The sequence below is a fragment of the Jatropha curcas genome, chromosome 5 (assembly GCF_041381405.1).
Source record: "Jatropha curcas cultivar XTBG-Jc1 chromosome 5, XTBG_Jcur_1.0, whole genome shotgun sequence".
NCBI classification, from domain to species: domain Eukaryota; kingdom Viridiplantae; phylum Streptophyta; class Magnoliopsida; order Malpighiales; family Euphorbiaceae; genus Jatropha; species Jatropha curcas.
The window spans coordinates 11,505,204-11,525,145 of NC_143155.1; the positions used below are offsets into that span (position 1 = coordinate 11,505,204).

General features: G+C 37.0%; 1 protein-coding gene across 1 annotated transcript; it reads right to left on the reverse strand.

Annotated features, from left to right (window-relative positions):
• Positions 1-252: 252 nt before the first annotated feature.
• On the reverse strand, positions 253-6,524 carry LOC105641200 (P-loop containing nucleoside triphosphate hydrolases superfamily protein). Its single transcript, XM_012225690.4, has 5 exons — positions 6,184-6,524; positions 4,152-4,452; positions 3,361-3,519; positions 2,899-3,194; positions 253-903 (listed from the first exon to the last, which is right to left on the reverse strand). The coding sequence occupies exons 1-5, from the start codon at positions 6,373-6,375 to the stop codon at positions 667-669; spliced, it is 1,185 nt and encodes a 394-aa protein (XP_012081080.1). The 5' UTR covers positions 6,376-6,524; the 3' UTR covers positions 253-666.
• Between the last annotated feature and the right edge of the window lie 13,418 nt (positions 6,525-19,942).

Consider the following 19,942-nt stretch of genomic DNA (forward strand, 5'->3'; position numbering starts at 1 on the left):
ATGTCCTAATTAACAAACACTTTCTCCTCTCATTTACAGGTAAAAATGAAAGGATCGAAGCAAAAGTTAAAAACATCTCAGTTATTTCATAGGAGTAAAGGGACGAGAATATTAATTACAACAAAATTTAAAGACCTATAAATGGAAAACATCTCACAATCCACAAGGATAAGAAAAGATTGGCTTAGATGCTTCTTCAGGAAACCTAAGTCAATATTCCATGGAAAAAACAAAACAAAAAAAAAAGGCAAATGAACTAAATTTTATTACCATTGATATTGGTATATGAATAAAGTATGCCTTACAGAAACATACACACTGGGAGAAGCAAACGCTCCCATTTGCATGTATCAGTACATCCAAAAAATTTGAGTGAAGTTCCAAACCATCGATCACGAGTAAAACCAGAATAAATGGTTACCATTCTTGTGAGTTCCTATTAGCAAGAGGAAAGCTCTGTAGGCGCTGTAACCATGTCGCAGCGAGTAAGCATTCTACTACTTCAAAATTTGGAATCCTAACTCGTTCAAGAATACGTCCTACTGTATTCAAGTTGATTATAAAGATAACATATTCTGAATGGGAATGGGACCTGTACCCAAAATGCTAAACCACATAAAATTCCTATGGAATCATCTTACATGACAGTAGGGAGACTGCCAGAATTCAAGGGTCTTGGTCTCGGTCTTGGTCTTGGGTATCTGATGATTGAAGGTTCAATATCTGGGAAACTACAAGCTTAGAGAGCTCATTGATTGTTGCCTGAACCTGGTAATCATCTGACTGCCTAGACCACCCAGGTTGTTGTGAGATTGACCTAGTGTAATCATTTGCAGCAACCCTTGTCTTGGTTGATGTTGCAATAACTTTCTCCATATCTTTTTGGGACAACGGCCTCGGTGCCTGAGAAAAGAATCATAAGAAAAGATCAGTCAAAATTGGAAAAGCTAAAAGACAGAAGTGCACTCATTTGCAGCAAAGCTTTACAGTCAATCCATAGTCAAAAAAGAATGTACAGAAAGCATACTAATAAAAAATTACTCAAGACCAAAGGTGCATGTGGATCTGATGTAGGAAAAAATTTAATAGTTGTTCATTGATGTGACAACTAGAATTTCCATAACTAGTAGTCTCGAGAGAAGAAAATAGAGAGAGAAGAAAAAAAAAAAAAAAAAAACAGTTGAATGAAAAGAGCACGCATCATACCATATATACTAGGTTAGCCCGACCTCAAATCATTAATAATAATGAATTCATATTTTATTACTCCAACCCTAATAAATTAACTAAAGATTGATGATATCTATAGAACTGCTTTTCCTATTTCAAGGTGTGTACGACCCCAGAATGGGAAGATCCTTAATAAACAACTTTCAACATGTGATCATTCCTATTAAAGTTCCTAATTATGAATATCAAAACACTAAATTTGCATACTAAGATTCTAAATAAGGAATTACATGATACTTCTACATAGAAAACTTTATTTTTCATTTTTTTGAAAAACAAAAAGGGCGAAACTAAAAATTAAATGAAAATAAGTCCTAAGCTTTATTTTTTAATTGCATCATACATCATCTTCTCATTTTCTCATTCCCTCGCTCCAAGACTAACTGCTATCTCTTTCAAGGGAGACCAGCATGTAGGCCAAGCCACAAACCTCAGTGAAGAAATTGTAGGTTGGGCGGGACAGACCTTTGGAAAAAGTTTGACATTTTCCAAACCAAGCCCAGTCCATGAACAGGTCAATTACATTACCAAATTTTGAGTTTGAATGCCTTTCAATGAGAAATTCATGTGTTCACATTGTAGGCAGGTCTCATTGGTTGATTTAGACCCTTCTACCATCAAAAAGAGATAAGATTATGATTCACATGTATAAGAGTATAGTGATTAAATAGAGAAATTTAATAGCACAAGTCAGCCTAAGGAGTTATTTTGATTGCCATTATTTTGTTCTCCTCATCATGATGGATCATTCGGTGATAGATCATAACAAGAGCATCTTCATTTCATGACAAAAACATCATTACAGAAGAAATGGCCTCTATGCGGATAGAAATAACCAATCAAAACTGTGAATTTAAATAAGATAGTTCAAGAGAAAATGAAACCTAGTTGGCAATCAATTACATACATAAAAGCAACACGACATTATCTACCATGACATGCACATAATAAGATTACTGCCACAAAAATCAGGATGCTAAATATAGATATGCACAAAAGGCTTGGATAATACATTTGTATGAAGATGGAACTGACTCTTATTGAGAGAAAAAGAGAAATTTCAAATGATTTTGGCACAAATTCTAAACCAACAACTGCACTAATAATATATAAGCACAGGTTGAGCACATTACATTGAAGTTGTAACGGGTGAAAAGCATGACGCATACCTAGAATAATGCAGGATGGAACTGAAAATAATTTAACGGCTCTAATTTACTGAGAAGGCAACAATATACCAAATTGAATGGAAGAGAATGATCCATTCAACTGATCCTGGCTATACATTAGGTCAAAATGACTTTTAAGTTATTTCATCCATGATTTTACTGTGAAATAGGGCAATGAATATGTCGAAAATACAACCTAGCCACTGCTAAAAGATAACAAGCTTAGACTAGTCCAATAACATTCACATACACATAGAAGTTAGGCTGCAACATGATTAGGCATATACCTACCAGAGGGGATTTTATGAATTAAAATGAGCAAGTAGCCAGCTTATTCCACCATGGAAATAAGCTCCAACTATTTTTATTACCAAGATTTATATATATATATATATATATATATATATATATATATATATATATATATATATATATATATATATATCATGTTATAAAAAAAATTGATGGAGCAGAAGATATATATCGTTAATATACTTACAACATGTTGTTTCCCCTTTTTCTCCTCATCCAACAGGTCCCTGATTGGAAAGTATGCTGCTTTCTTGCATAGTTCAAGAAGATCAGAACCTGTGAAACCCTCACACAAGCTTGCAATATAGTCAAAGTCAATGCTGTTATCCACATTCTCACCCTTCAAAATAACCTTTAATATCTCAACCCTCTCCCTGCGATCAGGCATGCCAATCTCAAAGGCCTGGGGAAGGCGCCGAAGTATTGCTTCATCAAGTTCTGATGGGCGATTTGTAGCAGCAAGAACCATGACTCGTGCACTCTCTAAATATGATTAAAATCAAAATAGCTTAGGCCACACTGATATAACTAAATGCAAGTGCATTAAATCTCATATATCCTAGATATGATATGTCAATGAGTAACTTCCACTAACACACACAAAAGAAAAGTACAAATGTCACAACTGTTTGAAGTATTAAAGACTCACGGTCTGTCGTAAACCCATCCCACAAGGCCATAAACTCGGTCTTCATGTTAGTTAATGCCTCATGATCTGATGTGCGCCTCTGCCCCAAGAAACTGTCAACTTCATCAATAAATATAATAGCGGGCTGAAGTTTGTAAGCCAGGGTAAAAACAGCAGCAACTGCAACAGCATAGTAGAAAATCAACAGTATAGAGATTAGCATTGTTGTCCCAGGCAGAAGGATTGCAAAAGAAACCACCAATTCACTTGTTATAGTTACCAGAAAAAAAGGACAACAAATTACGTGGCACGAACCACATATAAGAAATTTTATGAGTTCAAAGAAGACGAAAGAAAGACAACTGAATGACAATGTTTGATGAACTCGATCAACAGATTAAGAAAACTACAAAATAATTCCACCGTCTTAATTTGAAATTGAGAATCCCAAAGAACAAGAAACACTCATGCCACCTTCAGAAATATTTTCTCATATGAACTTTAATATAAAGAATATGATGACATCTCTTACCCTGCCCCAGGACCCACAATGATTTTCGACAAAATTAACCACACAAAAGGTGTAAATCCAATCTTTGACAATAAACAATGGCTTAACAAAGATTTTCTGCTATCTGTAAATGTATGTGATTCATAATAGGAAATGATATCTTATCCGCCATCTGTAAATTTATGTGACTCATAATAGGAAATGATATCATTTTGAGAAATAATATAAATTTGAAGCACAAGGAAAAGTAAAGAGACCTTAAAATTTTAGCAAAAGCAGCACAAATAGAATCTTAACTCACCGAGCTTTTGCGCATCACCAAACCACTTGCTCATCAGATTTGAGATCCTCACATTAATAAAAACAGCTCCAGACTCTTTTGCAATAGCTTTGGCAAGCATAGTCTTACCGGTACCTGGTGGTCCATATAACAAGACTCCTTTTTGGGGGCCAAGAAGCTTCCCATGTGAAAAGAGCTCAGGTCTCCTCAGTGGAAGGATCACCAATTCATACAAGGCTTGCTTGATAGTTTCCAATCCTCCAATGGAATCAAATTCCACATCGATGCTCTCCGGATTTATTACATCACAGGCTATCACATCCTGTTAAAAATCGAAACACACAAATAAAAGACATTTACTAGAAGTTAATCATCGATGTGACATTGCTAAACCTCAGAGAGCCTTTATCACAATAAATCATGTTGCCAAACACATGACGGTAATAGACCTTTAGACCATCAGCAATTGCCAAAAAATTGTCTTCCATATACCAATGACAGAGAAAAAGTTTCTCCATTGCAATTCCCACCCCTAGGCATCGGCATGTATATTCACCATGCATAAATAAACAAAAAAGGAAGATTCACCTATTACAACCTGCTTTGTCATTCAAAACAAGTCTGTGCCAATTAAACCTCTTGCCTAAGAACCCCTATTTCCTCAAGAAAGGCTGCATTTATATTGGTATCCCATCAGAATGTACTTCCTGACTCCAATTTCCCATCAGAATGTACTTCCTGAACCCAATTTTAATTTTTTTAATTTTCCTAAATTAAAAATAAAAATTGAGGCCATCAATGAGATTTTGTATTTCTTTTGAAATCTGATGGAGTCACAAAATCCCAGACCAACCCAGCGCCACACTTTTCAATTGATGGCGAAGACTCAAATCCCACCCAGTAATAAATTGTTCAGCAGAATATGTAATACACATTCCAGCAGTTCTACTTCTACAAAAAAAAAGTTTAAAAAAAAATAAATTGAATTTCAGAAAAACACACATCATAACAGCCATTTCATCTCCAAGTTGCAAATTCGTCACGCTCATGAATAACAATAAATCAGTTTCCTTTGTCCATCTTACATTAGAAAGTCCTCAACCTACATTTTCAGAGGAAAATTACATCTAACAAAGAATAGAGGACCCAACAAAAAAAGAAAAGCTTAAGCAACTAACAAAATAGTAATATGTGAAAGCAGCTCTAGTCTAGACCCAACAAAAAGCCTGACCCTCCAAAATTAATTTAAAATACTTGATAGTTTTGAATTTTACTAATCAAGATTTGGACTTGGAGGACATAAGTATTCAAAATCACAACTACTCAATACATAAATTGACACCTAAATTTTACACAAAAAAAAATGGGCACCCTCTACTTAACTAGTAAAATTACATCTATTGAATTCTTCAACTTGTAAAATAGATTCTATTGCACATAATTTTACGCATTTTTCAATTAGCAGATCTATTTTCAATAAGTGCCAAGTTTTGTACATTTTTAACATGAATTATTAGACAATGATTTTCATATTTTTTAAATATTTATAAGTGTTTAATCAGTACAATTTTTGTAAGTTGAAGTGTTCAATATGTGCAATTCCAATAGGTGCAATTTTACAAGTTGATTTTGTAGGTCACTTTATTAATAGTAAAGTTCGGGTCTCAACATCTAGCCATACAACTCCTTAGCGAGTAGTCCAAATCCCTACTAAATACAAGGTTTTTTCCACATTCAACAATCTCCCAAAAGCTTATCAAGAACTTTAAACTGATATCAAATTCAAACCCAATAAAGAACAATTTCATTCAATACCCTGAAGTTGGAACTTCAATCCTAACTAATTCAGCATAGATAGATGTTTTTCAAGAATTCCTAAAAAAATAATCCCAACGCGTACAAGTACCACCCATCATTTCACAAGCCGTAGAAACACAACCCATGTATTGCACAACCCGTACAAAAATTCTAAAAACAAAAAACAAAAAGAATATCTCACTAATTGAAAAAAAAAAAATGAACAGAACCCAATACAATACAATTTGGTGCATACCTCGTAGGGATTGGTTTGGATGAGAGGCCGACCCAAGCGCTTGGCTATCTCCTTTTTCTGTTCAAGTGCCTTCTTTGAGGCCTCCCGGTTGGGGTCGAGATGTCGGAGACCCGCAAACAATACCAAACAACTTAGAGCTGCACTTGCCGCGTACAATACCAGCTCTTGCAAAAACTTCGTTTCCGATGGCATTTTTTTTGTAATTCTTTCTATTTAGGGTTTACAATTGGAAAATGAAAAGTTGTACTATCTAACTTTTTTCTTCTTTCCTGGAATTTGTGTTTGCATACAAAAAATAAGAAGTCTTCTGGTTGGAGGAGGTTCTTGGGCTTTAAGGAAAGGGGAACAGATTCTGGATTGTTAGTTCTTGTCCAAGTACGATAATGCCTCTTGTTCTGAAACGGGATTGCGCTACGAATTTAGGGGCTCTTCGGTAAATGCAGGTTGGCATTGAGCGTTTGGGCTTGAATCGAATTGGACTGAACCTTAGGCCCAGTGACCTAAGCTTCACGGGTGTTTTCTAAGTTTGACCCGATTCGCTAATTAAATATTTAGCAAAGGTTTTAAGGCCCGGCCAGTGATCCGTCGGGTGAAGGTAGAAGAACATTAAAGATTAAAGAATCAATTAGAGTCTATTAATGTTCAATTAAATTTTACTCCCTCCGTTTTATACACAGAGAAAGTCAAAATTTTTCTAACATTATATGGGATTTAAACTCATGATCTTGATGTTTATCTTTGAAAGATGAGAAAATCCATCAATCATTTTTCTCAATCTTATTTTATTTGATCCATGTATGACCTAATACGCATCACGAACCATTTTTGATTGGAGCTTGGCCACTGGATCTCCGAATCAAGACGTTTATTGGGTTTGGTACATTCAGAGTCTCTGAATCAAAAGGCCTTGCGTCACAGGGGGAAATGGTGTGCCCCTCATGCTTATGGCACACGCCACACGTAATGGTGCAGGGCCTTTCCTAGATCACGAAAGCTTCTAGAGTTTATAGGGTAAGAATAAGAGATTTGGGCAATAGTGGCATGAGGCACTGGGAAGTGGTGCGCACCACATGTATCGGCACACGCCACTACTATTGGCCACACGCCACATGTAACACCCACCGGCTAATCCCGGAGAACCAGACGGTGGATGCCACAATCGGTGCCGGAGCACCGTCTTATGTCACTTATTAAAGCTAGATCATAAATTAGAAGTGGTTAAATTTTCATAAGGAGGCAAGTAATTAACATTTTGTTTTGTTTTTGTTTTTTTTTTTTTTGTTAACGAAAATAATATTTAAGGAAATTCCTACGAAAATTTCGCAAGAGTTTCCCCTAAAAATTAACTTGCCACACAAAGAAAATATACACACTTCCAATTTTCTCCAAACCCCAAAACTCCAATTCAACATAACATACCACAAGCACTTCTAAATATCCATCAACATACGCATCATAGTCTAAACACATTCCTTTCAAGGAATATATAATCATCATACACCAAAAATATAATAAGATGTTATTTCCTTCAATAATCATAACTCTTAATACATTATAAACTTATTATATACAACCTCCATAATACAATCTTTATATACATGCCAAAAATCACCATTTACAAAATATCCTACCCAAAATGTGATATCTACTCTGATGCTTGTCCTCTGGTCTTGAAGAACACCCTCCGCTCCTAACCTGCGGGTGATAAAAATCAACGCGCTGAGTGGAAGACTCAGTGGTGCTAAATAACCAACAATTAAATTAAAAAGAAAAGCGAAGTCAAATCCGAAATTACTCAACTATATAAATACCGAAATCGCATTCATTTAATTCAAATACTTTGAAAGCAATGAGAAGATTATAAATACAAATATGTCTTCATTCTTTTATAGCAACAATAAAATTTCATTTTTTTGTTGAGGCTCGTACTCATGCTGAATGAACATAAGCAGATTTGATCGTGGCCTATATTAGCGCCACCCCCATCACATACTCGTGGCCTATGAAAGCACCACCGTGGCCTATGAAAGCACCACCCCCATCACACAATCGTGGCCTATGAAAGCACCACCGTGGCCTATGAAAGCACCACCCCATCACACAAATAAGCGCGTCCGCCTATTTATAAGGGCTGATAACCCTAGCATACGATCATAGCTTCACAATAACAAAATCCATCTCATCATACCACGTCTCAATCATGCATAGTAGAGCCCAAATCAAAATCATTCTTTCACAAAAGCAATAATTCTTAATCAAAACCTCTTCATTTAGTACTCATCAGTTCAAAAGTTTTACTCAAAACACTATAAATGTATATATACTTAATATAGTATAAAAGTACATAAATCAAGAACTTTTCAGCATTTCCATAAACTTGACCTCTGCTGGGTTTTTAACACATAATTTGAGTTATGGGTCTCCAAATTGAATGAAATAAGATTCATTAGAAAGCTAAGACCAAATGCTACAAATGTTCAGAAGGAACCACAGCCCAAATCACAGAGTAAGATAACAAACAAAAGCTTAGAACACAGACCAACAGATCAGACCTGATTCAGCAGAACCAAGTCCAATGTTTCTTGAATTCCTACTTCACCAAACACTCAAATGAAACCAATCCAGAACGAGAGAATTCTCAAGACATAGGGCAACAACTTTTATGAAGAACTCAGAACCTAATCTTATCATTATAGTGGTCAAAATGGGCACTCAATTTAGTGATGCATGTGGCCCGACACAACAGAGTCAGTTTGGGTGTTTCAGCCATAAGTTGAGCTATGTATCTCCAATTTGGACACAAGAGGATGGGTTGGAAAGATAAGAAGTAAAGCTATAACTTTTATGAAGAACATAAGACATTATTTTGCCATTTGAGTGGTCAAAATGGACAATAATTTTGGATCTATAGGTAAGACATCATAACAGAACCAGTTTTGGTATTTCAATCATAAGTTGAGCTACAAGTATTGGAATTAGACATAAGAATATGTTTTGGAAAGCTGAGAAATAGAGCTACACCTTTCATGAAGAAGTCAGAAACAAATGGGAAGTATAAAGGGGTCAAAAATGAGTTCCAATCCCACGGCAGAACACATCTCACATTAAAATTTAGCAATTTCAACAAAACATACAAAGTTCCCAAAATATATTCAAAACCCTAACCATGTAAAACAACTTAAACAAGTGAAATTATGATTGCACTAACCTTATTAACAAGCTTGAATAAGCTTGGAAAGCCTTACTCCTTGGCTTTCTCTTTCCCCTTTGAGGATGGTTCTCCAACCTCTTCAAAGCATGAAAAATCAACATTACAAGCAAAACTTGACAAAAGAAATAGTTGGAGCATGATTTAATGCATCAATAACATGTCTAAACCATGAATTCTACTTAACAATTCACAAAACTCAAAAACCACAACTTACTTGCTTCAATGGTAACTTCACTTCTCTTTGCTTTTAATCACAAATCTCACCTTCTACTCCTTAATTCTTAAGCATTAAGTCCTATTCTATGGTTTAATTAGGTAGTTTGGTGGTAAATTTGGAGGTAAGAAAATGAAGAAAATGAAAGAAGAAGGAAGAAAATGGAAATGGCGTGGAGAAGAGAAGAGAAGAAAGACAAAAATGTTGTGGTGTTTACTTTTAAGTGCCAAAGTCAAATTTGACTTCCTAAAATCATGCAAAATGTGTGGCTAAGATCAAGTCCTAAGTAATCTCATCCAATGGCTCTAAATATTCCTCAAATAATTCTCTTCTACTTCTTATTTAACTCCACCAATTAATTAAATTAACTCCACTAAAATAATTCCTCATTTATTTCTTAATATACCACACTAGAAATATTATGCATTTAATACATAACTTCTCCAAAAATATTCATTAAATATTTTCTACCCACCTAAATCATGCAAACATGCTCCAAAAATAGTAAATAAAATATTAACTATGCATAGTAATTTTTTCGGACTAAAATAATACCAAGTCCCGGACCGATGGTACTATTCACAGACCGATAAATCACTATTATCGACACTAAAAGAAAAATCAATCTGTTACACCACAGCAGTGCAGAAGCTCCTGTTTGGTTGATAATAGGCTTCCCTCACAACCAGAACAAAGAAAAGGTGTTTTAAACACTGAAAAAGAAAAGAAAAAGATGAGGAAAGAGAGTAAAGATTCTCAAAAACTATCTTTGATGGTTCCATTTAAAGATTGGATGAAAAGTGGATGAAGAAACCCAACTCATTGGTTCTCAATCCAATAGTCCAAGTTTTAAGATTAAAGTATGTGTTTTTAGGATTTTAGATTGATATCAGGTTTTTATTTTTATTTTTTTTATTCTCCCCTTAGTTTTTCCAAAAAATCCTCCCAAAGTCCACCCCCAATGCCTATTTCAAGGTGGGGTGGGCCATTTAGGGCTGATGTGGCAAAAATGCCACTGTCGGGCCCTGCAATAGGACTAGGCCCACTTTTATAAAATTGGACCGGGTGGCATGCGAAACGAGGCAGGACACTGAAAAATATGCTGGTGAGCTCAACGCTTCCGGGCCCGGTTTCGTAGTGAAATGCCTGATGACCTGAAAAAGTAAATATGGTTAAACACATAGATAATTTCAGTTACGGACCATTGGTCTGAGAATCGGGGAGATCAAAAATCTCGATCCAATTTTAGACAAAAAACGGTGTATCATCACTAAACCTTTTAGGGGCAAAATTTAAGCATCTACAGTTTGCCCCCACTTTGATAATATTTTGTTTTCCAAGCAAAATGTCATCAAAGTGTAAGGTAGACGCATAAGTAAGAAATACTTACTCGATTTGTGTGGCATACAAGGCTTAGGCGGATGAAGTGCTCCATTTTTGCAGCTTTATTGGTGTGGATTACCATTATGACATTTGGCAGGCGGTTGGATTGCGGCATGGTGATTGTCGGCGACTTCTACGATTAACTGCACTGGTTAGCGACTTTGATCTAAGAATGCTCCACTTTAGGAGGTTGTCCTTCAAACGGTAAGAGACGGAATGAGATCCGCCACATGGGATGGCTTTAGGGGTGTGCCACTGCGACGGCTTCAACGGATGAATGAGTACGATATTTCGGTCGACCCGATTTTTGAAATGCTCTAATTCGGGAGGTTATTCTTGGGATGGTGAGAGGCAAAATGAGATGCACCATATGGGACGGCTTTAGGGTTACGCCACTAGGACGACTTCCACGGATGAATGAGTACGACACTTCGGTCGATCCAAGTTCTGAAATGCTCCACTTCAGGAGGTTGTCCTTCGGACGGTGAGAGGCGAAATGATATGCACCATACTTGATGGCTTTAGGGGTGCGTCATTAGGATGGCTTCAATGGATGAATGAGTATGAAACTTTGATTGACTCGATTTCTGAAATGCTCCACTTCGGGAGGTTGTCCTTCGGATGGTGAGAGGCGAAATGAGATGCGCTATATGGGACAGCTTCAACAGATGAATGAGTACGACACTGTGGTCGACCCAATTTTTTAAATATTTCACTTTGGGAGGTTTTCCTTCAGACTGTGAGAGGCGGAATGAGATGAGCCACAAGGTATGGCTTCAGGGGTGCGCCACTGGGATGACTTCAACAAATGAATGAGTATGACATTTTGGTCGACCCAGTTTCTAAAATGCTTCACTTCAGGAGGTTGCCTTCGGATGGTGAGAGGGGGAATAAGATGCACCATACGAGATGGCTTCAGGGGTGTGCCATTGGGACGGCTTCAATGAATGAATTAGTATGACACTTCAGTCAACCCGATTTCTGAAATGCTTCACGTCAGGAGGTTGTCCTTCGAACGGTGAGAGGCAAAATGAGATGCACCACACAGGACGACTTCATAGGTGCACCATTGGGACAACTTCAACGGATGAATGAGTGCGATACTTCAGTCGACCCGATTTCTAAAATGCTCCACTTCATGAGCTTATCCTTCGGATGGTGCCCAAGGAGACTTTGATGACTTGCCTCGGGGGACTTACGGCGTGCCACTCGGGATGGCTTAATTCTGAAATGCTTCACTCAGGGAAGTTCCTGCAAAATAATTCTTGCAACACAAGGGAAAAAGGCTCTTTGGCCAATTATGGTTAGAAATTTTCGTGCTTAAGCCCGAAAAAGCGTGCGTGCGTGACACATGATTCTGTATAAAAATGCATGAATTTGTGTGAGTTCACGTGTATTTGCATGAGCTTGATTGCTCGTGAATCTGTGAGTGTTATTGAAAATTGTGCCACAGCATACAAAATGAGACGACTTACATTTGGTCAGCGGTGTGTTGTCCTTGCTTAGGCGACTAGCCATTGATGGGTTGCTAGCTAAGTATGAGAGTTGGATACGGTAGGTGGGCCTTTGGGCCAAACTTGGTCCGAAGGCTTAAGTCAGGCCCATAGGCCTATTATTCCTTATAAAAGGTGAAAGTGACATGCATTTGTCATTTTCAACCTAACTCTCAAACTTCTTTTCCCTCAAACTATCTCTTTGCTTCTTCTTGCAACCGAAACTCATGGCCATTAAGAATGTCGTCGATTGGCTTTCGGGCGACGCGGTGATTGACCTCGTGACTCATCCTATAAGCCATGGCATGAAGTTACAGGAGTTCATTTTGGATGTGGAGATTTGCCCAGCCACCTTTAATGGGGCACAATTGAGGTATTTCGGCACTCTTGCTTTATTTTTCATGTATTATTTAGGCTAGAAACATGTAAACATTAGGGTAGAAACCAAAAATCAAATAGAATTTACCTTTTTGGGTGTTGTTGGGCATTTTGGGCCTGTGGCGGGTTGTTGTGGTGTGCGCCACTGTGTGTGTTGTGCGCCATAATGGCTGTGGTATGCACCTATTTAAAGTCTATTTGGCTAGTTTGTGTTCTATTGGCGTGCTCCATAGTACTTGTGGCGTGCGCCACTTGAGCAGTGGCTTGTGCCACTACTCTGTGGCTTGCGCCAAAGTAACTATGTGCACCCAATTTTTATGATGTTCCATCATTTTCCTTACTTATCAACATAAAAAACATAAAAAGACGTGCCTTTGCACTTTTATTAACATACTTACAGTTATTTATTTTTGTAGAAGGGTACCAAGCGCGAGAAATCCGGCGATAACGCTTTTACAGCTGGTGAATAGTTTGATTGACTATCCGAGCGAGTACAGGAGAGCGTCCGAGAGGCAGATTTCGGTTGCTTTGTGGACACTCTTCCTACGGTGTAGGGACGGGCTCTGCCGTCTAGCATACTAGCCTTGATGGAGCAATGGATGGATACCACACGTACATTCCATCTGTCGTTTAGTGAGATGACTATCACGTTGATAGACTTTGCTGCTATCACAGGACTACCGTTTGGAGGACGGTCAGTGGTCTTTAATGATAGAATGAGGACATTGGACCTTCTAGGCCTGCTGGCGAGCCTTCGGGCTACTATTAGCATGAAGCCCACCATTTTTTATCAGAGGGTTAGATATGATAGCATATATTCTTATTATCAGGAGATGTCTCGAGAGCATATGGCAAAGATATACATGGATGTGGTGGCTTGAGCCTATTTACTCCATCTGCTATCGACCACTTTATTCACGAACCATGGTAACGACGTAAATTTGACGTTGCTTCCACCACTCCAAGACCTGGATGCCACCAGGTAGTTCAACTGGGGAGCTGACACCTTGTCTTATCTGTACTATGGCATGGACCTGTGTGTCTAAGGAGAGCACTTAAAGGTCGGCTACAAGTGGGCCATTGAGGTATAAAATCCCATCTTCTAGTTATTGTTTATTTTCTACTTTTATTCTTGCTTTTCCTCTTATTCATTGATTTTTGGGTTATTTATGATGCAGATCTGGGCTTGTGAACATAAAGTCCTCTCCATACCTGGCTTGTTTGGCTTTTGGGGGGGGGGGGTGGTAAATACGAGAACTCTTCCTCGAGGCCGAGCATGGCGGTACAACAGGAGGTATCCTCATACTACCTCGGATATCGAGATGTTTCAACAACTGCTGAACGACTTGAGTTGGGATCAGGTAAGTCACTACCTCCTTTGTTTATTGAATTTCTTTACTTTGCTTTTCTTATGTTCTTGCTTTTTCCTCTCTTTTTTTTTTCTTTTGTTGATGAATTTTCCTTCTTTTTTCTTTTTTTGTGTTTTACAGATAGAGAGATATCCATAGGGAGATGCAGTTGACTTTCCCAATTTTGTTCAGGCAGTTGTCATTTATCAGCATAGATATCTCCTCCTTCCAGATGTGTTCTACGATATGTATTACCTTAGAGAGAGGGTATACGAGTGGGAGCTTGGCCCGGATCGGAGGAGAGTCCCTCACTATGTTCCATACTACATGCTGTCGACAAGATTCATCCAGCTGGCGTAGGACATTGCAGTTACTCGGAGAGGGTCAGCTGGCACAGATCACCTGGCAGGCTTGGTGCCCGGCGCTTATGCTGTATTTACGCGGACTCAGCTCCTGGTTCATATCCCTCCTCCGACTGAGTTTGATCCTTTTGCTGAGGTAGAGGAGTTAGGTAGAGGCCAGGATGCTGCCCCGGTACAAGAGGATGTTATCTCTTTTATTTTGTTCTTAGCTTTGTCCTAGTGTCTTCCATTCACAAACTGTGTCTTATTCTTACAACATCAGTAGCCATGCGGTAAGCGCATGAGGAGAGGTTCTGAGCCCATAGCTTTGGGTACGGCTGTTGTTGTCGGCACGTCAGAGCATGGCCAGGTGCCTCGTGCTCCTTTATTCTAGACCGTACAGGTGAGCCTGCTCAGAGCATGCTAAAGACGCATCTTGTGAGTCCGTACCGGATGTCATCGCCCGGCTGCACCCATGTGAGTATTTTCTACTATTTGTTTTAATAACTGCCTTTTATTATTCTATTTTTCATTGTCTGCCCCTGCCCCTGTGTTATTTTACAGGTGTTCATTGACGATTACAATGAAGTGTGCCAGCTGTATGAAGCGATGCGACTCAAGTTGCCAATGGCGAGGCTTTCGGATGAGCATGTATCTATAAGTATAAACAACAAAAAAGAAAATGTTCAATGCATATGCCATGAATGCATGCAGTGCAATTACTAATATTTATGAATGTGTGCAGAGAGTTGACATGGCACCTCCTGCAGGTCGGATCAAGGGATGCAGCGCGGTGGGCGTGCGGGTCGCGAAGCTAGATGTAGGTCGATGATCATTGAGGAGACCAAGGAGTATGGCAGTGAAGATTCAGAGGAGACGGCTTCCAACATCTCTTGAGTTGGTTGCCTAAGCTTATTTTTGCCTTGTCTTTCTCTTTTCTTCTATTCTTGCATTCCTATACTCGGACCCAGTTTGGGGAATTTGCCCCTTATAGCTGATTATTACATTGCTTGTTGGATCTGCGAATTGAAAAACAATAGAACATGATTTTCTCCAACTAACCACTAGTTAGTGGCGTGCGCCACTATGTTGTCGCTCACACCACATGTAGTGGTGTGCCTCACTAGTATTACAATGGTAGCCAGCTATCAATCTATCCTTTCTTTTCTTGCTATAAAAGCCCACAATACACTTACAAGCTTTAAAAGCTTTTCTCTCTTATTCCAGATCAAGTTGTCATTCAAAAACTCCTCCAAACTTCTCATTTCTTCCCCATTTTTCATGGATCGGTCCTTGGCGCTTGCATTTGAAGCACTGTTCTGCATATTACTCTGATAAGACTTTCTAATGTCATTATCAAAATCCAGCTTTAGACAAAATTCAAAAACAGTCAATTTATTTTCTTTTGTGTGTTTGCTTTACTATGTTTTGTGTCTTTATTTTATTTAAGTTTTGGCGGTATTATTTTTTTTAAAATACTCTGTGTCGATTTGAATTTTCCCTAAAACTGTCTTTTATTTTCGTTTTATTTTATTTTATCTTATTTTTTTTTAATGTTTCTTTCTTTCCTAAAATCTATTTCTCAACTTAATCGTTCCTGTCTCTCTATTAACTACTCTATCTTCTCTCTTGCCTTCTTACAACTAAACCCTAAATTGCTCTTTGCGTCAAAACCCCAACAATGGCTTAATCAAGCTTCACCTCTTCATCCGACTCTCTAACTGAACAAGAACTTTAACTCCTCAAAAGGCTATCAAAGAAATATGAACAGAAGGAGTCGAAACAGAAGAAGTCTGTTGAGGAATGAAGGAAGAGAAAGCAGAGACTGTAACATCAAAGAAACAAGTCGCTGGGTCTCATGAAAAAGGTAAATTTGTCCTTTCCCCATATTCTCTCATGTGTTCTTATGTCATAGACTGAAAATTTTTCGGGAATGATGAGTTCAACTTCAGGGAACTCTTTGAGTTCCAAGGATGGATGGATTTTCTGTCGCTAAAACAGACCATGTTATGAGAATATGGTTAAAGAATTTTATGGTTAGTGGGTCAGAATTAATTTCTGTAGAACTTGAGGGAGAAATCAAAGCATTCTCTTACGCTGACTTGAGCAAGATTTTTAATTTACCAAACACTGGGTCTAGGGTAATGAAAATCAAAGATATTTCTAGGGTTAGCGGATACAAAAAGGAAGAATTTGTTAAGAAAATTGTTAAGAACGGTTCTACAGATAAACAGGGTGTTATTGAATGCTCAAACTTGACGGATAGTATGAAGTGGTTGTACAAACTGATTGTGCACTATATTTATCCAAAAAGTGCTTCATGTGGGTCCCATATATGTATGGCACAACCCAAGAGGGGGGGTGAATTGGGTTTTCTAAAAATATAAATTTTAACTTTAAAAACAAGACTCAGAATTCTAAGTGCAGCGGAAAAATTAATAAACTTGTGAAAATAAGTTATAGATTAGAACTACCTCACAATGTTCTATTCAGAAAAAAAAGACTTTGCAAAGTGCAGTTATTAATTAGAACTGCTTCACAATGTCTTATTCAATTATCAGAACTGCTTTATGACAGAAAGCTATTGTAATTAGAACTTCCTCATAAAGTTTAGAAAGACTATGTGAGAGACAGTTATCGAAATCTGAACTGCTTCACAAAGTTTTGATCAAGTTTAGAAAATTGATTAGAAACCCAAGGAGTGAAATATACTGTAAATAGAAGAACCGTTTAGAACTTGGTATATTCACTGACCAGAAGTCCAGAGTTCTAATGTTCAGCAAAGATAAGACTTATTTCAGATTAGAACATAAAAAACATTAACAACTTTAGCATTTCTAAAGTATAAATAGAAGTGTGAGTAAAATATTATCAAGCAGAACTTCAGAAAAAATAAAAAGATCAACACAGTGATTTATAGTGGTTCGGCACTAACCCGCCTACATCCACTCCCCAAGACTCATCTTGAGATCCTCAACTATGTTATCTCTTTTCAAGGGTAAGAGACAAACCAACAGTACAAGGCAATAGATCAACACCTAGATCTACCCTTTATCCCACTAGATTTTCCAAAGGTTCTAGTTAACCTTAACCCTTTCTGGTTTTGGCAGAGTACAGAAACTCAATTCAAGACATTAGAATCTCTCTTACGGAGAAGGTCGCTTGATAAACTCTTTCACAAGAGCTTCTCACCTAAGCTATTACACAAATGTTTATCAAAAAGAAACCTGTCTACTAAAGATTACAGAATCTAAATAGACAGACAGAAATGCAAATATAAGCACAGGAAAAACAGTTTTTCAGATTAGAAAATCGTTTAGAAAACAGAACTGTTTTTCAAAAGAAGTTGTTATAGAAAATTTCTTTTCGCTTTTAAACATAAAACGTAAAGTATAAAGATAAAAAGTAATAAGGGGGTAGAGATTAAGTTTTGAGAGATAAAGGATATGATCAATGGATGAATACTCTTAAAACGAAAACTCTTTCTTCCGCATTTTTCAAGAATGAAAATGTCTTTTTATAGAGAGGTCTGTGACTCTCGTTTTTAGAAAGTGAAAAATCTCTTTTTCAAATCAGAATATTGACTTTCCTTATTTAGAAGATATGGAAATCCTAGTTACCAAAATCTTTTGAGTCAATATATTTTCTTTTTGGTAAGAAAATAAGAGACAATCTTTCTTTCCTTAAAATAAAGATTTTCAAAAGTAAATACTTGAATAGATATTTTCCGAAAAGATTTTTCTTACTAAAACGAATTAAAATAAGATCTTTCTTCTTTTTAGGTAAGAAGATAAATCAAGATTCTTAGATCTTCAAAAAGGTTTTGTTTCCAAAAATGAAGTGCATAAGATTTTATCCAAGTTATTCGTATTACCAAAATTGTTAGAGACAAAGTCTCTTTAATTTAGGTAATTCGAATTTTTCGAATCTTAAGAGAATTCGAAAAATGATTTTTAATGTAAAATCAAGGAACGAAAAGATTTATTTTGAAGAATTATTTTCAAAAAATAATTTTGATGAGAGAAAATTGATTTTTGTGCTTATAATTGAATGTTCTCTCTATCCTACAATAATTCGTAAAAGTTTAACCATTAGGGTCTTCAAAATTCTTCATAATCTTTGAATTTGCAGGACTTGCCTTGTTCATTTATTACTTTCCATATGTATTCTGCATAAAATATTATTAGCACAAATAATATAATTTAAATTTATTTGTTTTGTTTTAATCATCAAAATCTCGAGACTAATATTTGATCCTTGAGCCAACACTTCACTTACCTATGTGAATCAGGTTGAGATGTGCATTATGTGGCACATAGTTGAGAAGAAACCCTTCAATCTTTGTCGCACCATCTTTGACAAAATGCAGAATAACCCTAAGAAACTACCCTGTGGCAGGTGCTTACACCTTTGTTTGAATTTCTAAAAGTTAATTTAAATGAAAGTGATGGTTACAATGTTTCAAAGCTAGATAGTGGGTCTTTAAAAATGAAAGATGAAGAAAGAGATGAAGAAAAGGAAAAAGAAGAGAAAGAAAAGAAAGAAAAAGGAGAAGAAGCTGAGAAAAAGAAGAAAAGAGAAGAGAAAGGAAAAACTAAGTTGGAAGATGCAGAAAAGAAAGAGAAATTAAAAGAAGAAGAGAAAGAAAAGAGATTAGAAGAAGAAAAGAAGGAAGAAACAGAAAAAGAAAAGGAGACAATAGCTGAGGATGAAGTCGAATCAGAAAAAGAACAAGAAAAAGAAAAAGTTGAAACTGAAGAGAAAAATGATTCTGAAAAGGTTGAGAAAGAAAAGTTAGTAGAAGAAGCCAGTAATGCAGAAACAAAGAAACTGGAATTAAGTGAAGAAGATAGGTCAACTGAGGTCAAGGCTAAAAAAGAATCTGAGTTTGTTATTAGCTCAAAAGAGTAGAGAAGCTATGCTGGGCAAAATTGAAAAAGAGCTTATCGAGGAACATAATAAGGAGCTCGATGAGGCAATAAAACAAAGTAAAGCTGTGATTGAGCATAATCAGTCTAATCAGTCCCTCATTGAAGCTTTAGAAAGAATGAAGAACATTAATGAGATAAAGCTAGCTACTCTGAAAGTCAAGGGAACACCCTACACTCTTGCCTCAAAAAAGCCAAAGAAAGGAAAGCACACTGCGGGCAAACACAGAGTTCATGGAAGAAAGCCTCCATTGCACCCTTCTTCTAAACAACCAAAAAGTTCTACTGAAACCACTCCTGCTCAAAATCTCAGAAGTTCTAAGAGACTTAGAACTGACTCCAAACCTCTCTGATTTCTTAGTTTTGTCTATGTTTTGTGAACAATATTTTTTTTGTTTTGTGTCTTTTGAAAATTTTTTTGTGCTCTAATCTTTACTAACCCTTTTGTATGATGACAAAAAG

Excerpts from the sequence above, each read along its gene's own strand:
- LOC105641200 (XM_012225690.4), bottom strand. The coding sequence starts at position 6,375 with ATGCCATCGGAAACGAAGTTTTTGCAAGAGCTGGTATTGTACGCGGCA. Across the intron at positions 4,453-6,183 it reads TCCAAACCAATCCCTACGAG|GATGTGATAGCCTGTGATGT; the intron begins GTATGCACCAAA and ends GATTTTTAACAG. Across the intron at positions 3,520-4,151 it reads TGGTGATGCGCAAAAGCTCG|TTGCTGCTGTTTTTACCCTG; the intron begins GTGAGTTAAGAT and ends ATGCTGTTGCAG.